Source organism: Biomphalaria glabrata, chromosome 5 (genome assembly GCF_947242115.1).
Source record: "Biomphalaria glabrata chromosome 5, xgBioGlab47.1, whole genome shotgun sequence".
Lineage (NCBI taxonomy): Eukaryota > Metazoa > Mollusca > Gastropoda > Planorbidae > Biomphalaria > Biomphalaria glabrata.
The window spans coordinates 13,958,482-13,984,934 of record NC_074715.1 but is presented as its reverse complement, the minus strand read 5'-3'; the positions used below and the strand labels follow the sequence as shown (position 1 = coordinate 13,984,934).

The 26,453-nt window shown below is 35.4% G+C and overlaps 2 protein-coding genes across 2 annotated transcripts; one reads left to right on the top strand and one right to left on the bottom strand.

Moving 5' to 3' along the window:
- Nucleotides 1-2,258: 2,258 nt before the first annotated feature.
- On the bottom strand, nucleotides 2,259-12,610 carry LOC106062980 (ran-binding protein 3-like). Its single transcript, XM_013221294.2, has 18 exons — nucleotides 12,520-12,610; nucleotides 10,383-10,435; nucleotides 9,607-9,649; nucleotides 8,965-9,075; nucleotides 8,426-8,437; nucleotides 8,065-8,151; nucleotides 7,435-7,482; nucleotides 7,196-7,288; nucleotides 6,965-7,021; nucleotides 5,911-6,100; nucleotides 4,904-4,985; nucleotides 4,650-4,785; nucleotides 4,446-4,567; nucleotides 4,231-4,351; nucleotides 3,912-4,051; nucleotides 3,625-3,779; nucleotides 3,136-3,224; nucleotides 2,259-2,883 (listed from the first exon to the last, which is right to left on the bottom strand). The coding sequence occupies exons 1-18, from the start codon at nucleotides 12,536-12,538 to the stop codon at nucleotides 2,831-2,833; spliced, it is 1,611 nt and encodes a 536-aa protein (XP_013076748.1). The 5' UTR covers nucleotides 12,539-12,610; the 3' UTR covers nucleotides 2,259-2,830.
- Nucleotides 12,611-17,339: 4,729 nt separating this feature from the next.
- Nucleotides 17,340-25,567, top strand: LOC106061468 (uncharacterized). Its single transcript, XM_056028614.1, has 6 exons — nucleotides 17,340-19,032; nucleotides 19,594-19,805; nucleotides 20,879-21,038; nucleotides 22,945-23,033; nucleotides 24,752-24,901; nucleotides 25,167-25,567. Exons 1-6 carry the CDS (start codon nucleotides 18,729-18,731, stop codon nucleotides 25,485-25,487), a joined length of 1,236 nt encoding a protein of 411 aa, XP_055884589.1. The 5' UTR covers nucleotides 17,340-18,728; the 3' UTR covers nucleotides 25,488-25,567.
- Nucleotides 25,568-26,453: the final 886 nt, after the last annotated feature.

Genomic DNA, 26,453 nt, shown 5'->3' with positions numbered 1-26,453 from the left:
ATTTTTAAAATCAGTTATGCAAGCAGTTTTTAAAGAGAAAAAGCTAATTAGTATGCATTATAAGTTAGACCTAAATTAAAAAGAATAGTAATCTTGTAAACGTCATTTTCGTGAACAATTTTTTTAATGCGGAAATATTTCCTTTTTTTTTTTTTTTCTTTTTTGAGCATTCAAATAAAAGATTGATCCTTTTCAAAACAATTACATCTATTATAAGACTTCAGTTAGGCCAGGAGAGGTAGCTGAGTGGTAAAGCGCTTGGCTTCCAAACCGGGTTCGAATCCTGGTGAAGACTGGGATTTTCAACTTCGGAATCCTTAGGTGCCTCTGAGTTCACCCAGCTCAAATGGGTACCTGATATTAGTTGGGGAAAAGTAAAGGCAGTTGGTCGTTGTGCTGGCTACATGACACCCTCGTTAACCGTAGGCCACAAAAATAGATGAACTTTACATCAACTGACCTATAGACCACAAGGTCTGAAAGGGGAACTAGTTAGGCCAGGTTCACAACTAACTTTGCATTCACTTGCACCTATCCTTTGATCTGCTGTACCGTTGGGGCACTACACAAGATCTGTCAACCTTCTTTCTCCATTCTTATCTCTCATTTGTCTTTGATATAATTTCATTTGGATGTTCTTTCTGAAAATATTGAAGCCTGCCTGGGTGGACCACTTCGGGGGCCGATTTTGAGTTTGTGTTTCCACACAAACTGTCTTTGTAATCTTGTTTTTTATAACTTTATATTAAGATTCAGGGATTATCTAAACATTTCTCTAACAGTATCATTATTATAAATATGAAGTTTCAGAGGACACAAGTTTAACAATGAGAATGTTAGTAATGAAATACATTAGCAGAGTTAACTGTTTCATGTTACACTTGTTTATTTTCATATCTAGATCAGGAGGTTATGTTTTTAACGAAAAGCAGGCAACATTATTGTATTGTACAATCAAGAAACAATGTGCCAAATTCTTATTGGCTGAAAATCTTTCATCATCATAAAATAAATGTTTGGATCTCTGAGAAAAAAAAAATGTTATCATAGCAAGAAAACAATGGACATAGACATACATATTTCTGGATTAACTACCACTGTGTATTGTTGCACAGTAGCAACTATTAAGTGTTGAATCTTTTAAATTTCCAAACTTCTATTAGAACCTTTTATGTGTCACTTTTCAATAGGGAGGCAATTAGGAACTTATAAACTGGTGATGTTTAACAGTGAAGTAAAGTATTGTTCTGTCCAAAAATAGTAATTAGCTATAGCAAAACCTTTTTCTTAATGTTACTCTTTGATGAATGCTATTTTTTTTTCTAGTGTAATAGATATGAAATACCAGATTAAGAAAAGTTTGATTTAATATATAGGTAATATGTTTCCTGTTATGATGTATACAATCAAAACTTGAAACTGAAAATGGAAACTTAAATAATTAATTGTCACTTTTCAATCGATATCTTGTTTTGATCTATTTTACTAAACAACTATTTATTAGTAAAACTTATAAAGTTGGTGGATTAGTCTCTTCGCTATTGAAGTATTTAAAATGTACTTTTTTTTTATCATTAAATATTACTGTGTAGATTTATTTAGTACTGGGGACGAAAAAAATTCTTTGTGACCAAAGAATATGATTTAATGAATTTTATCTTAATTTTTTTTTTCCATATAATTTTATTTATTTATTTTTACATTAGTTCAGGGTGTCATTTCCAGGAATAAAAATTATGTTTCTATGTTTTGCGTCTAAAAGCAGAAGAGTCCAAATGTTACTGACATTTAGCTACAGGTCTTTACTTGTGACACTTTATAAATATAATAAATCCTCTTAATAACAGTTCAAGAGATGAGGGTGGTCAACTGGTGCCTCTCAAAGCTAGTTTTACAGTTAGATGATGGATAAGTCATTCACAAAACCCAGCCTTAAACCATTGAGAATGCCACCCTAAAGCCTAGGCTTCCCTAAAAGAAATGAAATAGCTAAAAACTTGATATTTAGTTCATTCCTATAATGCTTAACTCATCTTGTAAATAAATTTTCCTCCAAGAAAGTTCTCAAATTTGAACCCTAATAGAGCTGAACAATCTCAGGCTACATGGAAACCACTAAAAGAAAACTTGCACATCTGCACTAAGGAATCAAAGTGCACTTTGATAGATTGGTGATGCAGATGTCACAAATGAATTCCTACTACTTCTAGTATTCCATGACTTTTATTGTGTACAAAACTTGGAAAGATGAGACCACAGTTTGTTCAAATGATTTATTTGAAGTTAGTAGAACACTGCTACAAACTTTAGACAATGTCATTTTTTCTCCATGCACACAAGTTTCAATAAGATGCTTTCTTCCTTCACTAAGAACAAACACACATGCTACTCAGTCAAACATTCCTTGTTGAGAAACAGCCTGGTCTGTAACAAGAAACTCAAATAAAAACTTGGCAAGTTTTTCTAATTCTATTTTACTTGGTTTTTAAAAACATTTTAACACAAACAGATATGAACACTAATTTACAGGTCAGCATCATCTTTTTTCTTTTACTTAATGTGCTTTGGTATTGGGGGTGGCGAGTTGCTTCCATTTTACTGTACAGACCATGGGTGATGGGTTCCCAGCCACAAAGTGTTGGCACACCAGCCTGCCCCACCCTTACAACACAAAAAACAAAACAAAATGAAGTGCTTAGGTCACACAGTGACTATAAAAGCAGGCTGTATTCTTTTTTTTTAAATCCTCTTGACCTCTACACCAACAGATACAATGAACAAAGGGCATTTGTTTTGGTTAAAAGATGTGTTCCATCATGGGCAAGCGGCTTTAATCAGATTCAGACTTGATAGTCAAGGAGGATGAATGGCTTTCACAAGATGCTGAAAATAAGGCAAGGTCATCAGTCAGCATTTCAAAATGTAATGTGATTTGTTTCATTTTAAAAAAAATCGTATCTATTGCAGAAATAAAAATTGTGTTAAAAATCAATTTATATGTATTGTTAATATCAATTGTATTTTATGTAGTCTGCTAAAAATGTTCTTGAAAACAAAATGTGACTATAAATTTGACTAGTTCAAAACCTAGCTCCCTGGAAAACAAATTTAGTATCAAGGAAACTAAGATGTTACCTTCTGTTTCTGGATCTTGTACACTACTATCTGATTCATCTTTCTTCATTGTCTGGGCTCCATGTTCAAGAACAGGACTACCTGATTTTCTACACAATGATAATAATGCCAGTTAAGCACAATGTATAAAAATTACAAAAATACTGAATTACTTATAAAAACAATTTAGAGCAGATCATTTTTTAGGAACAAGAAATAAGGCAGAAAGTAAATAGTAGTTATTGCAAGTTCTTGTGAGGTCAATAACAATAGTGAAACTAAGATTTTTAGCTGTTACTGTGTACTGATGACCTACTGTCTCTAAAGTTGTTGAGTCTAATAATAAAATCAAACCAATAAGCTATGTACATCAATAAATTATAGTGAGGCTAGGCTGTTTTAATCAATAGTGTTAACATGACCAATGTGATATCATCATCAGGTTTAACAAAATCATTAATTGTTGTAACTTAGACTGTAAGTATTACATGTACACAAACAAAGACTCACTTGGTTTTATTGGGATATTCAAAATCAGAATTGGCTTTTCTTTTCTCCCCTGCCCTGGGCTCAGAATGTAGCCGTGATGGTTCCTCATAGATCTTTAGCTGCTGGATCCTCCAATCTATAGCCCTGAGAATGTTCTCAGAATCTTTAGTGTTTGTCTGAAAAAAAAATTTAACAAGATTATAAAAAAAAAAAAAAAACCCACCAAAGAACTCTAAGATACAGTTTTTAATGGCCAGGAAGCTGAACTAAATCTTATAAGCGAAATAAAACGATGAGCTAATACTCACCATTATGAGAAACACTTTAATGTTTTCATCAGTATCCATGGCAGTGATTCTAACAGATTTGACTGATGCCCTTTCTATAGTCATACCTGGCCAGATCTTTGTGTTGAGTACTACACGCAAACTGCCTTGAGTGCGCATAACTAAATAGAATCACATACATTTTATATTAATGATTTTAAAAATTGTGTCTACACACTTGCATATCAAGATTATTCACTTAATTTTTTTTCCTCCCCCCAATATGACATTTAGGTTAAATTTTTAAAATTATAACTTGAAACAAGCTCATATTGATCTGCAGCTACTAGACAATACTTACCCAAACGAGATTGAAATGCTTTTGTGTCAGCAGAAGAACGATCATTTAATCTGATAATCCCTCGCCCCCTTTCCACCCAGGACTGAGTGGGTGCATCAAATAAGAAAAGTTTGGCATTAGCCTGCAAAAGTAAAAATCATATTATGTTTAAGTCAAATTCAACTCACAGTTGAATTTAAATAGCTTTACAATAAAGTCAAGTGTGTCACATTAACCTGTAATACGTTGGATTCATCTTCTTCTCCTGTTATCCGCTCAACCTCTTTTAATTCTGTTTTATTCTCATGTTTGGCTTGATACTCCCTGGCCGATTCCTCCAATGTTCTGTTGAGTTTACCTGTAGAAAAGAACCAATACTCATCAATGTTCACTACTAAATTTTAATCTTTAGTTTAAAGCAAACTAGTAACCAACTGTACCTGAATCTGAGTCACTGTCTTCTTTCTGTGGTGACTCATTGGATCCATTTGTTTCTAATATCACTTTAGAAGTTAAGTTTTCCCCAAATACAAAGGTAGGAGGGGTTGTTTGACTAAGGCTTGGTGATGCAACTCCCTGTCAGGAAGAAACACAAGTTAATGACTTTTGGAGCATCAGAGAAACAACTGTAAATTTGGGCAAGTGTCTTTAGTTTAGGACACAAATCCTGTAAAATGAAGAAGAATCAACTTACCGTAACCCTCTGAGAAAGATTTTTACCGAATACAAAATCTGACTGAGAACTGCTGGAGACACCACCAGATGTATCTTTCAACCTACCAAAAGTGAGTATTTAACAATAAGCATACTGAAACTATGACTAATCATTGTAGATATAAAATTTAGGATGAGATAGGGAATGTGGCAGCAATGTCAACAAAAATAAAGCATTTACAGTACATCAGAATGGTACATTTTTTGAAGAAGTTTTAAATTATAAGTAGAGATTTGTTATTTAATTGTTGTAGCATAGCAAACAATAAATCTTTTACAAATAGATCAAGTCTTTAAAATCATAACCATGTTAGACAAACAATAGTGGCAAAATAGCACATTTACTCATCTTGATTTAACATTTAACAAGATATAAAACACTCTCTAAATATCTAAATCCTCTCAGTTTAGTAATAATGATGAGAATATCAGTCTCATAAATACCATATGCAGTTGATAAAATTGAACAAATGTTATACTATTGTGATTTCTACTTTGTTTAAATATTTCTAGTCTCATCTGTCCCTTGACTTTTGTTGTAGGCTGCTGTGACAGTTTGCATAATCAAATCCCTCCACTTTTCCCAGTCAAAAGCTGTTTTTAGCAGGACATCAAGAGAGAGGCCAGTCCATTCTTTTATGTTATCCAGCCAACTTTTCTTTGGTTGACCATTTCTTCATGTGGGCTTTTAAAAGTACAAACTCATTTGTCTGCATTTTTCTGAAGCATTTACACTAAAAGGCTTGAACTCTTCTTTCAGCCTCAGCATCAAACTTTCACAAACTTATAGCATTACATTTAATATATTCTGTGTATTGAGTTTGAAAGGTGCAATAACAATTGACCAGGTGACTGGGTTGGGTAGAAACTTTCTTTTGACGTACTTGCTCATAAAAATAATGCAGGGCCCATGGAACTAAGGTCATTTAAAATGCCAAAATCTCTGGGTCTCTCAGGTCATTTAAAAGCAAATGTTATTTAACTCACTTGTTATTTTTACTAATATTTGCCAAAATCTCTGGGTTGTATGAAGGTTCAGCAGCAGTGGCTCCTTCTGTCTCTGAGGGAACTGCATGTGGGGAAGAACAAGAAGAGGAGGAGGAGACTTCACTTTCAGCACCAACTAATCTCTCACTGACGGGTGCTGAGTCTTTTTCCACTTCTCCAGCAGAGTCAGCTACAAAGAATCATATGTTTTAACTTTGGTTTTAGGAGCTTTGGAATCAATGGCATTAATCAGATAAACTAATGGCTCTCTTGAGTAGTAAAGTCTTAATGCAGGCCGGGAATTTATTTAAATTTGAGATTAAATTTAAGCTAAAGAGTTTCCCGTGACTAGAAAAAGCATTTAAAAAAAAATAAAATAAAATTCAAAATGCGTCTGCCCCCAAATTTCCACAAATAGAATTGGACAAGAGCACACTGAGCATGGAACAGACCAGCACAAAACACAAAACAAACATTTTTTTTCTTCTTAAAAATTTACTAAAAAAAGAAAATATGCAGAAATAAACAAACTAAAATGATTAGATGAAATTGTAAAAGATAGCTTGTTCTGTAACTTCTAACATATATAGGAAAAACTGGGGTGCACTTCAAAAAAAAAAATTTGATAGAAGATAGGAGCCTTTGCCTAATTAAAGTAAAAGTGAGTAAAGTTCCAATTTCAGACCTTGTGGTCTATAGGGCAGATGATATAAAGGTCATCTGATTCTGTGGCCAACAGTTTACAAGGGTGTCATGTGGCCAGCACAAAGACCAACCGCCTTTACTTTTCCCCAACTAATGTCAGGTACCCATTAGCGCTGGGTGGACTCAGAAGATCCTAAAATTAAAAATTCCAGACTTCAACAGGATTTGAAACCGGGGCCCCCGGTTCAGAAGCCAAGGGCTTTACCGCTCAGCCACAGTGCCTCCTTTGCCTAATTGGCTACGAGATATTCTGCATGTAATGAATTTCTTCAACTCATAAAATGACTGAAGAGACAGGTGCCCTATAATTACAAACCAAGCACCCAGTGATTTGAAATAATACACTAACCTTTTGAATCGTTAATCTTTGTTGGATCTGGTAATTTGGCTGGCTTTAGAAGGGGAGCTGAAAATAACATTTGATAACAGTATTTACATTGGAGCAGGTAAATTAGATTAAATTAATAATAGTAGGTTACAAAACTTTTTTTGTTAATTTTATGCATATCAAGCCAATAATTTTACTGTATATAAATTAAATTTAAAAAACAAAAAGGGCAAATTACACAAAATTTCTTACCCTTAATGTTATTTGTCTGAGAATGTGACGAGAATACTGGAGGAGAAATCTGAAAGCCTTTGACCCCACACAATGACGGACTAAAACCTGAGCCTGGAGTAGCAGTAGTACAAGCAAATAAAAGAAAAGTCCAAAAAGTATATGTCTATGATAACTATGTAATATATAATAAAAATAACTAATCAATGACTTAAATGTATACAATGTTTGCTATTTAAACAGTCTTTATATAAACTTACCAAACTCTCTATTTACAACAGCACCCAATCTTCCAGGGGCAATAATACCTGAAACAGAAATAGAACAGAACCTTAGAAAACCAGTTGGAATAAAGCTTTATAGAAACAGTTGTATTGTACCAGACAAACATTTCATGCATGAGTGCAGACAAGACTGGTGACCTACTCTTAACAAGATAATTGTCTAAAACAAGAAAAAAAGTTTCTGTACATAATACAGCAATGTTTTATTTGAATGTGAAGCAGACAATGTTGCACTTCATAGTTTTCATGCATAATATTAAAATGATAACCAGTCCTAGTCATCCCACTACAAAAGAATTTCTTTTCAAAATCTTGCTATGCACCCTGACTAGGGTAAAGTAAAGTAAAGTTCCCCGTTCAGACCTTGTGGTCTATAGGCAGATGATGTAAAGGTCATCTGTTCCTGTGGTCTAGGGTTAACGAGGGTGTCATGTGGGCAGCACAATGACCAACCCCCTTTACCTTTCCCCAACTAATGTCAGGTACTCATAAAGCTGGGTTGACTCAGAGGCGCCCAAAGATCCCAAAATTTAAAAGTTATTATGACATTTGCATCATACCTAGTTCTTTAGTAATCTGACTGACTAGTTTTTTTGTTTTACTTACTTTCCCTCTCCTCACCAGCACTGGAAGCTGTTGAGACAACATCTGTTTTTAGAGGTGCTCTTGGCACAAAAGGATTTGAATACATTCCTGAACAACAAGTGTAAAATGGTTTTTATAAATACATTTATCAACAAAAAGACATGATGGGTATTTTAAACAATATAATACAAATAATTTAAGAAACCAATAAATATAATCTATTTAATTTATATATAATCTACCTCTGTATTATTATTTCATTTAAAACTTTATACAAAAGAAAACATTGTATAATTGTAGTGGTTTAAGGAAAACTAACTTATATTTTGTGTAAACTATACAAACTTATGAAAACAAAATAAGCAGACATTTCTTTACTGACCTGGATTGTGACCTGATATTAGAAAAGAAAAAAAAGGAAGGGGGAGGGGATGTTAGTTCATAAAGTAATTTAAAACAGCTTTCTTAAAAAACAATAACTGGATTTAAACCTCAAACAGTACTGGGTTACATCAAATTGCAAAGTACAGTAACTTTGAAATGTCTGTGCATGTTCAGACAGAACTTCAGTGTAACTAGAATTGTGGACAGTATACTGAACATCAGATACACACATTAAATCTTGATATTTGATATTTTTGGGTTTTCAGCACATCAGCACAATTTAGGCCATGTGGTTCCCATAATTCCTCAAGGGTTACTTCCCCTTTATAGCTCAAGAACTAAATGTTATACAGCTAAGTTATTAAAAATAGGTACATTCATAGCTCAAATAGTAAAAATGTATATATATATATATATATATATCGTAAGATCTAACTTTTTAAAACTTATAATTGAAAATGTAGACAAGGGCCTTAATTTACATTTTATCTTTTTTTTTTTTTAACATGTACCGGTATTTAAAACAAAGCTCATTACCCCAGAATCCTGACATTTTGGAAGGTTGTATTAAAACTGGATGTTCCCTTGTGTCTGAACTGCTTACAATTTGACCATTATCTTGACTGGATGCAGGACTGTAGTCTTGATCTACAAAATTAAAAAAAAAAAAAGCATGCTGACAGGATTTGTTCACACTTTTTAATAAACCAAACGAGAAAGGGTAGCAAAATGATAGGGAAGTAAAGTTAAATAACAACACATTTTTTTTTAGCAATGTCTGGCAAATCAGGGAGTCATTATATAAAATGAAAACTCTTGTTTGTAATCTCATTCAACAAAATTGTTACGTGAAGAATGAGAATGCTTTACTATAATGTCTCAAAATTCAGAATGAGTTGGCAAAAGAATATTGCAGGCAAGTTTCTTTTCCAGAGGGCATCCCGTATAGTAAATAAAAAAAATATGCAAAAATAGATAAGTAAAACAATTATATCAGCTAAGAAAATTATGTACATTTTATATTTAAACAAACAGATCATTTTCTTTTTTTCTTTACTTTTATATCTGACAATAAATGAAGAAACAGTCGTCTAGTTTTAATGTTTAGTAAATGTACCACAATTCAATTTAAACATTTAACTTTTACAGAAAAAAAAATCTGATTATAAAAACAATTACCTGAACTATGAACTGTCTGTGTATTGTTGAAAGACGATGACACCTGTCAAGGAAAAATAATTTGTAAGAAAACAATTGTTTACAACTGAAACAAGATCATAATGAAAATATTAATTACCCTAACAAATTATATACAAGAGGATAGAGGTTGGAAAAACCAAGATACCATTTATTATGATAATTTTTTTTCTTCTTTACTTTGTCTATGAATCAAACAACATATAATATATAAAGTATGTAAAATAAAATCTCCCTTTCAGACCTTGCAATCGATAGGGCAGATGATATTGGTCATCTGTTTCTGTGGCCCATGGTTAACGAGGGTATCATGTCCAGAAGAACGACCAACTAATAGAGATGGATATTTAGTTGGATATATGCCCAATTGCTATGAAGACTTTTTTAAAAACAGACACATAAATAATTTCATTGTTTACAAACAATTCCTTTTTTTACACCCACCCCCCCAACCAACTTGGTTCTGCACATTACTATACTATTAGTCCCAAAGGAATTCAAAACAACTTTTTCAAGCTTTGAGAGTCACAACCTTTTTAAAAAGAGTTCCAGAGTGCATTGCACATGTCAGAACTTCTTGTAGTCTTAGTGGAACAGCTTAAATTTATCACTAAGTCTTAATATAATGCAAAAGTTCTTTCATGTATAATGCAGTTTTATTAAGTTATATGTCTTATTTGTATACATATATGTATACTATTGCAGATCTAGAATAGATTTAAATATATAAATTTCAACACACTATAGATTTCAGTTACCTTGTATTCAGAAGCTCCAACTTCTAAACTATCCTCTTCACTTTTTGTAGAATCTGAAATTTTAAGAAATGATTATAATTTTTAAATATTATTTTGGGATCAAACTACATTATATCATTTTTCAATCTGTAGGCTATTAATAAATCTAGATTCTAGAAGATGGTTGTGTGTTATGCGCTCTGGATAGTCATCATGATAGTCCCAACTTAAAACCTTGCGAGCTGCCATTCCCTGCCACCCTGCAGGAGATCTGTTAAACTAATCTCATTAACATAGATCTAGATTAAAATTTTGAATGTCTCTATATAATGACATTCACAATTTTACAATCACAGTGACAATTACATTACATTTCCTATAATTTGGATAAAGTCTATAGAGCTAGTAGATATAAATATAACCTATAGGAGTCTTGACTCTAAGTACATGATATACATCTATTACCATTATTATACTCTTATAGTAGGCAGTTGGCTAGAACTTTCAGAATGACAACTGAAAATTTTAAATTGTTAACAAGAAAAAAAGATTTCCAACAGTACCAAATACATTCTGGTGTGACAAGTAGAAGCAGGGATAAAAAAATTTTAAGGTAGAATAATTTACTCAGACAATCTTGGACAGTGATGTTGGCTGAGAACACTAGCAGAAATTATATCAAGCTGGGTTTTTTTGCTTTTGTATGATGCGTAATACTTGAAAAGCATAGATATATCAATGGACATGACTAAATTCTGTGTTTCAATTCATAGAGGGAGCAGCATTTTTTTTTTATTTGACAATGATTTTTTTTTCTCTTTTATCTGTTTTGCTTGAGATATTGGACCTAAAATATGGTTTCTCAAACAAACTGATACTAGGTCACAAATTCAAAAGTGAACTGAGGGAATAAAAGTAAGATGGGTTTTTTTTAACTACATCTAGAATTTATATTTGAAAACGTGTATGATGTGTCAAAAATGCATTATTACCATTAGTCTATGCAGCAATTAAAAATCATCAAATTTTCATTTTTAAGTAATACTAATACTACTAATAGATCTGTCATCTGTTTTAGTCTTTAGAATATTTTAGGTCTATTAGATATACATCTGATCTGTAACTCTAGATTTCTAGATCTGTTACTAATCTAGATTTAGACTCTAGATCTAAATCTAGTCCTAAAATGACTAGAGATCATACTTTTTCATAGTCATTGAATCTGGAACTATGACATTCAATGAGTATAAAAAGATAAACACAATACATCTTTCCAATCTGAATCTTTGCTGTTGATTTATAGATACTAAGATAATAATACTTTGTCATTATCTGGTGACTTGGATGCATAGATTTTTTGGTTAACATGCATGAATCATGATGAATAGATGCATAACAAGACATAATCATCTTCTTTTTTGAAGTAACTTCTGTATTTTATAAGATAAGATAAGAATGATAGATCTAGATTCTAGAATTCTAATGTAGAATGTTACTGAATGTAGGCTCAAGCCTCAAGTAAATCAAGATTGAAGATGACTAGACTTAAGTTAGACTAGTCAACTAGTCTCTAGTCAGTCTAGTGACTTAGTCACAGTTAGTCTCTAGGTCACTTAATATAATAAATCTATGGAGTCTAGAGTAATCTAGAGCACTATAGTCTATAGTATAGACTATAATAGAGTGACTAGAGTAGAGAGTAGATTCTAGAGAGTAGAGAGGTCTTGACGTTAATTCAGAAATTCTTGGACTTGAGTCTTGACTATCCAGTTTTTAAATCTTCGCATTATCAGACTCCAGTCATCAGTCTGTTGCTCAGTCGCTGTCATGGTCTTCAATGGATGTTCATGTTGAGAATCAGAATATTATATCTATGATGAATGATTGTTAAATTATGATATGATCCTGATGATGATCAGAATCGCGACATGAGTCTTCGTGAGAATTTTTGAATGAGAATCGAATTGATTTATTGAACACATCGTCATCGGCAAATAAAATAGGTCTAGATCTAATCTGTCCATAACAGTTTAACATAGATCTAAATCTATAACATGAGATGGAGTTGATTCGTAACAATGAATTTTATTTATTTTTATTTGGATATATTTTGTTTTCGGTAGATCTAAATTTGGGTTGCTGACTTATTTTTATTCACCTGCAGCATCATCCGCCATTTTTCTTGTTGTTCAATGGTCACCTGACATAGGTGGCGCTGTGGGGTTTCTTGCGGCTTGCACAGAATCTGTAAAGAGACGTGGTGGTGTTTTTTTCCCCTCTACCCCCCCCCCCCTTTTTTTTTTTTTTACATACACACGCGCCCCCCACCCCCACCCAAGCCTTAAAAACTTATTATGTAAATTCTTAGATCACTAAATTTATCTACATTTACTCGTATCCTTCCAAATAATCTATGAATCAACAATAAAGATGTGTGTATATAAACAGAAGAATGCTTGAGGACCTGTCTCGGACATAGTGTGCTTGTTACACTTGTTAAACTTGTTAGGTATTCCATGCAGAAGTTATTAGACCCAGGGCCGCCGTGAGGGTTATAGCCGCCTGCGTGCGAAATTTTAAAATTACTCTTAGATGCTTTATTTCCAATTTTAACTTTGATTTTTTTTTTCTATGATGTCCTTCTCCAGTTGTCTTAGAAATTTTCATGTATTTCAACACGGTTGCCTAAGGACCGCAAAATGCAGAATAAAAAGACTTGAAATACAAAAGCCATTGATGGTGAATCTTTTTCAACGTTCCGTATTTCTTTTTTATAATGATCATCAGGACTGTATTTTTGGAGAGATGTGCATTGTCTCCACAATCATCTGACATACGCTGATTCGGAAGTAGGTAGCCTACATATTTATCCAACACACCACCAGGACAGAATGAAGCAACTCAGCGCTGAATATTTTTATTGAATTAATACATAATAAATAAGTTACTTTTACAATGCTTTGAAATAAAACAAACATTTCTGGGTATGACCCCTACATGACCACTAGCGGATCCAGAACTTTGGAGTGGGAGGGGCGATTTTTTTTCCAAACCCTAACCCTAACGACGAGTAAACCCTAACCCTATGCATAAACGTGCGTACAGCATATATATATATATATATATATATATATATATATATATATATATTTATGAGAATAAAATAGATCAGTGTTTCTCAACCTTCGGCGAAAAAAATAAAAAAGTCATGTTGAGGCCTTTCTTTTGCAAGCTTGGGGGTCTGTGCGAGTGCTGTAAGATTTCCCAGTGGGGTTCGGGGCGAAGCCCCGAAGCAAAAAGCGTTTTCTTGCATTTTTCACTGCAGAAAAGCATCCTTGTGACATCTACAGCTCATTATTTATCTGTTGGTTCGGGGCTTAGCCCCGACGCCAAAATCGATTTCTTGCATTCTTCACTGAAGAAACGCATTCTCCTGACATTTATAGCACATTAATTATCAGTGGGGTTCGGGGCGAAGCCCCGACGCAAAAAGCGTTGTCTTGCATTCTTCACTGCATAAACACATTCTCCCTACATCTACAGCTCATTATTTATCAGTGGGGTTCGAGGCGAAGCCCTGACGCAAAAAGCTTTTTCTTGCATTTTTCACTGCAGAAACGCATCATTCTGACATCTACAGCTCATTATTTATCAGTTGGGTTCGGGGCGAAGCCCCGACGCAAAAAGCGTTTTCTTGCATTCTTCACTGCATAAACACATTCTCCCTACATCTACAGCTCATTATTTATCAGTGGGGTTCGGGGCGAAGCCCTGACGCAAAAAGCTTTTTCTTGCATTTTTCACTGCAGAAACGCATTCACCTGACATTTATAGCTCATTATTCATCAGTGGGGTTCGGGTCAAAGCCCAATCACAAAAAGCGTTTTCTTGCATTCTTCACTGAAGAAACGCATTCTCCTGACCTAAAGCTCATTTTTCATCCTTTTATAAAGGACCTTTTGAATAATGTTGAAAAATATTCTAATATAAATTTTTACGCCCTTAATACATTGCAAATAAAACCGATTTGTTCCTTGAAAAGATAAGATACCCCACATCTTTAGATTAAGGCTTTGAGGATCGCCGCCGAAAAAAAAAATATTCGATAAATAATATTCAATAAAATTCAAGCATAAATTATGAGTTATAGTCCAAAACTTATTTAACTAGAAAAATATCAGATTGAGTAAAGGTTGGAAAAAGGCGACTAGGAAAATAATTAATTGGGTTTAGAACTCATCTCAATCGTGACTCTTATACTGAAAAATTTCGTTTGAATTAAAACTTCTCCAAAGCAAAGTCTTTCTTAAAATAATTAAGATAAATTCATGTGAAATTGCATAAACTCTGTCTTGTAAGGGAAGGGGGCGATAGAGTGAAAATGATTAATCCTCACTCCTTTTTAAAACTTCTGCTAATGATTGCATTTGGCATTAAAGAATAGGGTTGGGGCGACTCGATATAAGAATTTAATTTTATAGCATGTATAATTATATTAGTGACAGATTTTTTTTTATTTTGTAATTTCCAAACTATAATACAAAAAGAAAAAGTATTGGTTTGTCCCATGGGGGGAAGGTGATTGCATGTATCGCCTGTCCCACCTGGTACAACCCTTTTTCATTTTATATTTACTAATGATAAAATTTGAGATTAGAGTGTGGTGCGACATAATATACAATGGGTTCACGTAGTTTATATTATATACATATTCAACTAATTTTGTTCACATACAATGATTTCTCCATAAAAATAGGACCGCCCCCCCCCCCCACTCAGAGGGCTAGAGTGGGGAGGGCAGTAAATGCAATCGCTCCCCCACCCCACCAAATCAGCAAAAATACCTGAAGGAGAGCGACATAATATAAAATTTATATATTAATTCAACTAATTTTGTTCACAAACTATGATTTCTCCGAAAGCTAGGACCGATCCCCCCCCACTCAAAGGTTTTAGGTGGGAAGGGCAGTAGAGGTATTTGATCTCCACCCCATCGGCCAACAGGGGAACGACATAATATAAGATCGGTTAAAATACTAATAAAAAGTTTTAATCATATAGATATTCAACTGATTCTGTTAGCAAGCTGTGATTCCTACATATAAATTGGACCGCCCCCCCCCACTCGAAAGTTTATGGGGAGACGGAATTGATGCCATTGCCCCCTCCCGACCCCACCATATCGACCAACATACTAGAGAGGGGGGCGAAATAATCTAAAAATAGGTTTAAATATAAATAATTAGTATATATTATTAACATAAGTAATAAATTCGTATACAAATTGTGTGAATTATGTACTAAAATTCGTCCGCCCCCCCCCTGGGGGGGGGGGAGGTCGGCAGAGTGGGGGGGGCGATCGCCCCTACCGCCCCCCCTCTGGATCCGCCAGTGTACATGACACATTTTTCGTTAGAGCCCTTCTCATAAGCTGGGGATCTAGAGGACCGATGTAGGCTCCCACAGTGAGGTCCGTGAGTTTTTTTTTAAAGAAAGTAATGAAAAAGAAAAGAATCTTATTCATAATTATAACGCAATTTCTTGTTTTTTATTTTTATGTATATTGATTGATTGTTTAGAATCCAAAATTACATAATGAAATTTTCACAAAACGAATTCGTTGTTGAAATTTTTGTTTAGAAATATAAAATTTTTAACCGTTGTAAAAAAGTTCTCCCTTGAAGATGCAGAGTGTTTTCCCAAAAGTCGGCAAGTGGTCTGATTTCCGGACGGGGTCCAGGCGCATTACGGTGTTTTCATCTTCATAAATTCTTTCTTTGACACATATCATTGCATACACCTCTCGCGTAAGTTGTCTACATTTGACAAGGTCTTATTAGAAAATGAACGACGTCTCTTACTTAAGATATTTTAATTTTTCAAACATTGGCAATTATGTAATTTTAATAATATTCAGACATGGATTAATAAGTACAATAAAAATAAACTTTGTTTTTGCAGCCCCCCCCCCCCCCATCTTGTTGTTGGTCATTCGTTGGCTTGTAGCTCCAAACAGTTGATAAAGCTGAACCGATTTAGGCCGCTGTAGGCGTATTTTATTTTTAATAATTAAACTTTAAATAACTTGAACAAACTTCTCTTGTGAACAAAAACTCAATACAACTGTTATAACAATGCACAAAGATTTAACTTTCTTAAGTAGGCCCTAACAGCCATTTAAAATAAAAGTGAAAATATCTTAATACATTGACTTTTTAATTACTACATGTACTCATAGGGTGGGCTATTCGACTAAACAATAATAGTTATAGACAGTGTTTGTTTGTTTTTTTGGACTAAAATAGGTGCCGGTACTCAATGAATGATTGCCTAACTTTTAACTACTAATATACCAATAATAAACGTTAAAATACAAGAAAAGTAATAAGAAAAAACCCCTCCCCGAAAACAAAATCCTGGCTACGCCCATGCAAGTCGCAAGAAACTAATTTATAAAAATGTATAACACACAACGTAAACACGGGTCATTGGGACAGTCTCAACATTTAAAAAAAGTAACGAAAACGATGTTGGTGAATTTGACTGACTGACTGTAACGTACTATGTCAGCTTGACAGCGAATCAGTTATCTCAATGTAACTCCATCATTATGGACGTGTACCTACCAACAACGTTATCACCAGTAGGAGTCAAGAGATCTTCTGCGCTGGCGTACGGACGTTGTTTTTTTTTTTGCAGTGTAGATATTGCTAGTGTTGTAGCGATTTCTAGAATTATTTCTGAGGACATTCAAAACTCACGAGAGAGGAGAGCTAGATACTGATATAGTTACTTAGCGCTAATGGGCATAAACCACCATCAAAGTTTGATTTTTATTTTAACAACAGAGCTATAACATTTAAGTAACTGCTCAAAAAATATATAAACAAATATGTCAATTAATAGGGACTAGACCATTAATAGATATCTTCAAGTGCAAAAATTGTTGTCGTGTTTTTTTTTTATTTGCTACAAGCGAACATGAATATTCATTTATTTGTGGGATTCTACAGTGACCACATATAGCTTTGTTGTAGCCATTCATGTAATGAGATTATTTCTTCTTTTCAGATTCTATTACAGATTCGGTGTGATACTTTGGAAAATATTTATCATAGAGACTTTGTTGTGGACATGCACATGAACAATCCAATGAATTTTGATGCCTGATCAAATATTTTCATTCTTAATGGATTAGGGATTTACATTATCATTGTAATGACGGTCGGTGATTAAAAAAAAAACGACAGTTATTCTGCTTGCTATGACTTGATTATAAATAGCTTCCGTCAGTTGAATTTGATATAGAACTGAGAGAAAAAATCCTTACCTTAACTTCATATTATCACAACAATACTATATACCACATTTATAATATCACAGTAATAGGCCTACTATGTACCACATATCACAGTTATAGGCCTACTATATATAAAACGGCATTTTTTTAAATCACGAAGATGTCACAGTACGCCATCGATATTATCATAATGATGAAATCAGTCAAATTATAGGCCCATTAAAAAAATTATGTTGCAATTTTAATTCTTTTGGCGAGTAACCTTAGGCCTATACAGACCTGAGACCAGTACGTGCGTTGGTCTTTTGTGGTAGCAGCTCACTTAAATCTTTCATCTCTACAGAGCAACACTTTCGTTAGATCAAAGTCAATTTTATAATTAAGGTCTGCTTTAGGAGATTTGTGGTTGTTACTATGCCAACATTTGACACTGTGTTCAAAGCTAAATTAATATATTTAGGCTATTCATAACGAAATGACCACAGACCATCCATTACCTGTACCTGGTAGAAAGAGAAAGTGGGTGCGTAAGTCAAGAAGATTGATACCAAAGTCTCACTTAATGATCTACGATATCATCTTTTGGCTGGAAATAACAAAATTTGTTCTGATAGTAATTTTCATTGTTCGTATCTGGTTTTACTAAGATCAAGACAACCATACATGTTGTTGTTGTTTTTTTAAAGTATCCCACGTCTGTGCGGCGCCTTTGACTAAAGTAGCTCTATATTATAGACACTAATCATACCTTTTAACAACTTTACATTTATTGAAGATTTTCAAGATAAACTTAAATGTCAAGGCCGCTACAATAAACTTTAACTTTTCTAACTAAATGAAACCTACAAATGAAATAGGATTCTGTAGTGTTAAAAAGAAACAGAAATAATCATAGAAATAGATTGGCAACAATTCCTTTAGTGTGTACACCGGATACGCCAAATTGCTAGCTATTAAAAGTTTCTCTGCCATTAATGAAAATCTCTCAATTCAATTAGAGTGTATTGTACAAACGTAGACAAAAAACGTAAACTGAGTCAGCCTACTATAGCCTTTTACCTCATCTCATGACCATTATGATTAGCAATCAATCGGGACATTCAGGCTTACGGCTTTTTATTGGTCTTATACTTGTCATGATCCTTATCCTTTTCTTCGGACAAATGGCCAACTGGACAACCGTTTCAATGTCCAGCACTAGTTTTGAAAGGCGTGCAACGTGTCGCGATATTCTCAATACGATGGTAGTAGGGAAATGGCTGAAGAAGCCTCACAGTAAAGAAGAGATTTCCCAGATTAACAAGTTCCTGCACGCTGTTCGCGAACACCTGTTTCTTCCTTACTCACTGGAGAGAGAAGATAAACTTTGCGGTAAGTAATTATCAAAGGGTTGGTGCGAAGAGGAGGGACGGAACTGTCAGTGGCGTAGCTAGGGTGGGGAGAGGAAAGGGGAGAATTAGAAAATCCAAACGGGATCCCCAAATGAGTGTGTTTTTTTTTTACATTAAATATTACGCAAAATACAGGGGCCCCCCAAAGAGGTCAAGCCCCCCGGGCCCCCAAATGATGGCAAATTCCTAGCTACGCCCCTGCCGGGAACAGGGTGACACACATCAAGGGGTGATAGGCCTACCATAATGATAAAATGTAATAAACAGCCAAATTTTAAAAAGAAAATGAATCTGCGCACAATTTATAGCTTTGTACCAATCAATAACTGTAGGTAATATGGCTCTTTGTAATTATGTTAAAACACAAAGACTCTGCTAACGACATATTTTATTGGGTTTCTTTTCGAACTGGTTATATACAAGCAATTAACAATAATAACATTAAATAACATTGCATTTTTACTGCACATTCATTGCATTATTTATATTTCCAATATTTTACAAATGAAATATGGAATTTTACAAAAATCCCATTAACCAGGAAATGTGACATTTGAAGAGTTGAATTGGAGAATGCATGATCTCCACTGGTTTCGGGCATTATGCAACCCAGACGGAGACACTCCTTGCTGCTACAATAATCGCTGTGTTGCTAAGGATGCCGACGATTGCTACTGTGACTCCTGTTACGACATGAGGCAGCCCATACACGCGGAATTAGCGACGTGGTCGCCCAGTACTTATGATTGTCAAGTAATTAGTTTTCTTTGTTTTGTGTTATGTGTGTCTGTGCGTTTCCATTGGTGACGGTGGGAAGAGGTTAGCGATTGGTCGTGAATGATGCAACATCTGTGGTTTTGTCGTCATTTGGTGGTAGTTAGGAGACGACTCCAGAACGTGAGACTGAAAGGTCGTGTTATTGTAGTGAGTTAGATTTTGTTAAGAAATATTATTACTTAAGTCTACTACATTTTTATTTCATTCTATCACAAGTTTATTTAGCCTATATTATAAATAAAGTTATATTTAGTATTGTTCACAGGGAAGTTATTCAAGAAGTTAGTTTAGTTAAGAATTATTACGCCTACAACGGTTTAGTTGTCTACCTGCAGTTTGGTGCTCATAGAGACTGGTAAGAGAGAGAGAGAGAGAGAGAGAGAGAGTGAGCGAAAGAGAGAGAGAGAAAGAGAGAGAGAGAAAAAAAAAGATGGGGGGGGGGTAAAGAAGAGTCTTTTCAAAACGTTTGTGTATGTGTGTTAATATTGACTGGTGCGATACATGTACGATGCTATTTTTAGAAGGTTCTGTGTGTGTAAAAGAGAGGGACAGCTGATGAAAGAAGAGAATTTAATATCGAATGGAGACAACTTGTACATTAAGTGAATTCAAAGAAATGTATAACATCCTTTGAGTATCTTTACATTTCGAAAATTTCCAGAGTTGCTAAAAGCCTGCGGACTGCGGTTTAACGATTGGTCGAGAAAAAAACGAATTTATTTTGTTATTGAAAAAAAAAAGTCAAGCTTTTTATGAAATGTGTGTATCAAATTAATAACAATACATACGCCTACACAATGTGGTTTCATAGCTATCCGGAGCTACATCTACTTCTCAACAACACTTATAGTTCCATCAACACCGATCATACATTTGGTCTCTATTGCCTATCGCCTTAAGCCCAACTTTCCAAAGGCATGTTTGCACTTAGACCACAACATAACGATAACAAACAATAAATGTGTTTATATCAATAAATAATAAATATATAGTTAAATAGTTAAATATATATTTAAAAAGTTATTTATTTTTTATTTTTTTTTTTGCAGATGACTACATTTACTAGCGCTGAAGACGTATGCCACCTATTGAGCAATGTCACTCTCTATATAATTGGTGACTCACTGCTGAGACATGTTTACGTATCACTGCTCACATTAATTAGGTCAGACACGATTTACGGTCCACTTCTACAGTACACATCACCAGGTAGGTCACGGTAACTGCCCGGTCGTCCGCCCTGCAAAACAACTTAGAAGGCACTTTCTAAAAGTCTCCCAACAGTCCCCTTTCACCTTATAATTATGAGCAAAGTCAAATAGAGAATAGGGCCTAGTGTAGCGGCGCCTTCGTCAGGAGGTCACGAGTGTAGGGCCTAGTGTAGCGGCGCCTTCGTCAGGAGGTCACGAGTGTAGGGCCTAGTGTAGCGGCGCCTTCGTCACGGAGGTCATGAGTGTAGGGCCTAGTGTAGCGGCGCCTTCGTCACGGAGGTCACGAGTGTAGGGCCTAGTGTATCGGCGCCTTCGTCACGGAGGTCATGAGTGTAGGGCCTAGTGTAGCGGCGCCTTCGTCACGGAGGTCACGAGTGTAGGGCCTACTGCGTCTTCGTGCATACAGGAAAACAGCCAACGCTATGACCGTTCGTCAGTGGTGTCTATAGCAGATTTTGTTGATGTTCTGTGGTGGTAGTTGTTGTTGTTGGTGTTCGTGGTGGTAGTCGTGTTGTTAATGCTATTACGGTGGTGTTGGCTTTTCTACTGGTGTTGTTGGTGTTAATTGTTGCAGAGGTTGTTGATGTTTGTGATCGTAGCAGTCTTGATTATGTTGTTGCTGGTAGTAGTGTTGTTGATTTTCGGGTTAGGTTTAGGCTTGTGCTACAAACGCAATAGCTTACGATTTTGACTATGCAGAGCTAAAAAGTGTAGGACCTATACAAACTATTATATGACTTTTCAAAATAAATACAGAGCTCATTGAGACTTCTGATTTCTGTGTACACTGGATAACAAAAGATATCCCCATGATAACAAACTATTTACTTATGTTTATAGAATAAACTTTCTCTATTCCGTTTAAAAATATGTTATTCCACATAAAATAAATTTAAAAAAAACAACAACGTTTTCAGCTGTTTTTTTTTTAACAGCCTAATCCATTTAGGCGAAATAATTTTGATGGCCCCAAATCCTCATTCTTTCCTAGTGCTATTAGAGCATGGAATGGGTTGCCTGGGCCAGTAATGAAAACCAATGACTTGACAGAATTTAAGTCATTGGTTAACATGCATGACTAGATGCATGACACGTAGGACGTAATCATTTTTTTTTTAAATAACATCTGTATTTTATAAGATAAGAAGATTAGTCCGAAGATTAGTGAGGAATGCAGTATTTCTCGTGGCTGCTCAGCCCCAGCTGGGACCTACATATTTTGCCACACCCAGGGCAAGCATAACCATTGTCCGCATGTGGTCGATTTAGATTTTCTTTTCGCCGTCTGCGTCTGTCCTCGGCAGCGAAGGTTTTTTTTTGATCTCAAATGCGTATCCCGCGGCCTTTGTGAGTGACCTCCAGCTGTCTCGTTCTGAGGCCGGATGCAACCAGGTGCTCTCTTCTATGTCAGCTAAGGCAAGTTGGCGCCTAAGGTGGTCTTTGAAGCGTTTCCGTGACGCGACTCTGTTACGTCGACCACCTTTAAGCTCACACAAAAAAGAATGCCTTTGGTATACGTTCATCTCCCATACGGGATACGTGCCCTGCCCTGCCCTACCCTGCCCTCTATACTATCCATACCGGCGTTCGCAAGACCATGACAAGAATAAGATATGAAACAGAAAAATATAAAATAAACTTTAAAATTACGTAATTTATTAAAAACCCAGTGTTCTCCAACAATAACATAAATAGTTTAGAGTCCATTTCGAGGCCTTCACCAATCGGAGGTCCTAGGCAGCTGCCTACTTTGCCTATGCCTAATGCTAGCCCTGTCACAACACTCTTCTGTAGCGACCAGTGCCACTTTATTTCGACCATTTTCGACCGACTGTAGTCCTATATAAAATTGATATTAAAACTTTTTAAAATTGTGCATACATTAATTTGTTTGACTATTTCAGGTGTGGTCCAAATGTGTAATGGGGATTTCCTCCACCTACCAATGTGTGTGAACCACATTGACAGAGACACGTGGGCATGTGATCGAACAGTAAGTCCTGAATCATGAGTTAGCGTTAGATTTTTTTTTTTAAATCAAGAGAGGATCTTTCAAACTGTCTGGTTATGCGTCTTGGTTCTATCATAATTTGATGGGGATGAGGCTGAAGGGTCGAGGTTTTGTAAAATAGGTCAAGGTCTTGCGTCTGATGGGGACCCGGCGCTATCAAACACACGCATAGCACATGCAAATCAATCATTAGCGTGATTCTGTTGCTCCCCACCCCCTCCCCTTTTCCTTTTTCGAAGTACCATTTTAGACCTTACGACCTATAAGGCAGATAATATAAATAAAGGGCATCGGTTTCTAAGACCGGCGGTAATCGAGGGTGTCACGAGGCTAGCACAACGACCAACTGCCTTCACTTTCCACAACTAATGTCAGTTGCCCATCTCTGTTGTGGAGACTCAGTGGCGTCCTAAAAAAATCCAGAAGTTAAAAATCCCACTCTTCACCGAGATTCGAACCCCTGACCCGTCGATTTGGAAGCCAGGCGCTTTACCACTTACCCACCACGAAGGATCGAGTTGAAGTCCTCCCCTGCATTTCAATTTATTTCTTTAGTTCATCTGACTTCATCTGACACTGTACTCTGTAAGATTGTTTTTAAAGCCGTCTTTATCTTGTAATGTGTTCAAACCATTTAAAATTTTGGTTTCAACAGTGCTTGGCAAATCATTTCAAGTTCGTAGTATGTTTTGTATTTCGCAAATCTCTAAAATTATGATTATGGAATTCCAAAATTATATAGTCCTTATACGAAATCATTAAAAGTGGAAATATTTCTTGTGCTCTAATTAGTCTGTGGAAATCTTAACTTGACTGTAGGTGACCATGTTTCACATCCATGTAGGGTTACCAGACGTCCGGCAAAAGGAGCCCATGTCCTCCTTTTTGGAGTCATGTCCTCCATCCGGCAGACATTGGCCTAAAGTATAAAAATGTCCGTCTATTTCACAACAACTTGATACTATCCATCATTCGGTCTTCTTAATTAATCGCACAAACTCATATCAACAGACAGCAAGTAAGGTGACAATTGGTTCGGCAACCTCCTTCTTCCTTGGTTTTTTCAAGAATGTTCAAAAGAAACCAATTACTCAAAATACACCAAGATCTGCTAGTTCTGATTCTGCATTCCGAGGAATAAAGCCAAAAAGGTGTTTTTGCTAGTAGGCAAAAGAGGGAAATACACAGGCACTCTACAATCAGAAAAACAAATATGTCGTGCCTGGAGTGCCACAAGTACTACTGCGAAATGATGTGACAACGAATTACGATACTAAATATTGTCAAGTTCTACAACCTTTGATTGGCTGAAATGTTTCATCAAATAAAGTGTAATCCCATATCTATTGTTTAAAGTTTACTTTGTCTTTTTTGTGTGTGTCCTTCTTAGTAAGGCTTTTACCTCCTTTTTGTCCTCCTCTGGGTGTGCTAGTGCCTGGTAACCCGACATCCATATGAGTCAAAGATCAGCATATGTTGTGATTTATGTTTTCAACTCTTTTTGTTTTGACATATGATCTTTAAAAAAAACAACACTAATCACTGCCCTATAACTTTATAGCCTTCTTGAGGCTACAATTAAATATACTATGGGGGAAAAAAGGCCAGCAGCCACTTTTGTATCTCTGGCAATTGTGTGTATCTTCCAAATTATGACACTTTTTTAAAAACTCTCTTCTACATTTGTTTTATGTGGACAGGTTAGGTTGAAGTTTTTTGAATATGTACGTTCAAGTCAGAGTAATTTGACTTTGGCTGCCATCTCAGAACTAATGACAACACCAAACTCCTTAGTTCTTGTTGGCATTGGAATCCACGACAACTTCAATTCAACATCCATTTTAAATGATGTAAGTACAGAGTACTGCTACTTCATCAAGTGTACAATTTAGTTCTAAGCAACAGAAGGGTAAAATGTAAAAAGCTATAGAAATATAATAGGCCTAGTCCTACTGTGTAAGTAGGTTCAATGCAAGGGTTAAGTGAGTCATTGAGTGTAATATCTTATAAACAACGTAACTATTAACCATATATCACCTCTTCTATATCGATCACTTATAATGTAGATTGCATATATTTTACTCATCGCCATGATGTTGGTATTTTGTTTTTCAGCTTGTATTCCCTATGGTGAAGATTGCTTCTCACTCCAAATGGCCACGGATTGTCTGGTCAGCGACTCATTCGTTTGGGATAATGAAATCGCCCCGCATTGTAAGCCAGAATATAGAAAACGTGATCCACTTTAACGAGAAAATCAAAGCCGCTCTTCGGGGTTCCGGTATTCCAATATTTGACACTTTTCAACTGACCAATGGCACGATGAGTTTTGACGGCGTCCATTACGGCAAAGGTGTCAACGATGTTAAGGCCCAAATCTTTCTAAATTATATAATGGAAGAACGAGAGCTGGGTCATTTAGAGAATGATGTATGAATATTTTATTACAATTTAAAAACAAATCTTAGTTTCTTTTTAAATTATTTTTGGTATTTTAATTCTCCCTCTCCCCCCTTTTCTCCCCTTATTACGTCTGCTCTTATTGAAATGTGGCAGGGGTTATCCCCCATGTGCGACCTTTGGACTTGTGCATACAAATGACAATTCGGACACCTCCCAATTTATATAGAGCTACAGATGGCGGACCCCCCCCCCCTTTCCATTTTTTTTTTGCGCGGATTTGTCCCGCGATCCGTAGCTAAGCATCACCGTCTTATTGAATTTATATTTAAAAAAAAACAACTACTCTCTAACAACTCATTAGGACGCAGAGATAGAAACAAACGTCTTGCATTTTAATTTAAAAGACGCTCTAAAAAGTATTGATTAATTAAATTAAGGTAGAGAAATCACCTCAAAGCAGGGCCGGCCTTGGATAATTAGAGGCCAAGGATAGTGAATTTGGTGGCCACAAATGAAATAGAAAAAAAAAAAAAAAGTGAAAATATAAAATTACGCAATTTATTTACACGAATGATGACCAACCTAATTCAAACTGAGGGCCATTTTAATTTCCGACACTCGTGTCGCGGGCCTTATAAACGAAAATTTACAGAAACAAAATGAAACTGACCCTAAACTATTTGATTAGAAGCCCGTGGATGGCTGCCTGGTCGTGCGGTTTGCGCGCTGGACTGTCGTTCAGATTTATCGATGGTCCCGGGTTCAAACCCTGCCCGCTCCCATCCTCCGTCGTCCTGCGGAAGGTTTGGACTAGGAAGTAATTATCTTCAACTCTGAAGGAACATCCGAAACATGTAAAACATTTAACAAAACATTTTACAAAACTTACATTTATTAATGGGATATTTCACATTCATCTTCTTTTATACTCGCCAGAAAATGGCTTTATTTCTCTACTTAAAAAATGAACAACATTGTATCTAGCTATACCACTGATTC

What these genes read in the sequence shown, in the direction of transcription:
- LOC106061468 (XM_056028614.1), top strand. Translation starts at nt 18,729, where the DNA reads ATGACCATTATGATTAGCAATCAATCGGGACATTCAGGCTTACGGCTT. An exon ending in TCTACAGTACACATCACCAG is followed by an intron (nt 21,039 to 22,944) that starts GTAGGTCACGGT and finishes TGACTATTTCAG; the next exon opens with GTGTGGTCCAAATGTGTAAT. An exon ending in CAACATCCATTTTAAATGAT is followed by an intron (nt 24,902 to 25,166) that starts GTAAGTACAGAG and finishes TTTGTTTTTCAG; the next exon opens with CTTGTATTCCCTATGGTGAA.
- LOC106062980 (XM_013221294.2), bottom strand. An exon ending in TTGGAGCTTCTGAATACAAG is followed by an intron (nt 9,650 to 10,382) that starts GTAACTGAAATC and finishes TTTCCTTGACAG; the next exon opens with GTGTCATCGTCTTTCAACAA. An exon ending in AGACAGTGACTCAGATTCAG is followed by an intron (nt 4,568 to 4,649) that starts GTACAGTTGGTT and finishes TCTTTTCTACAG; the next exon opens with GTAAACTCAACAGAACATTG.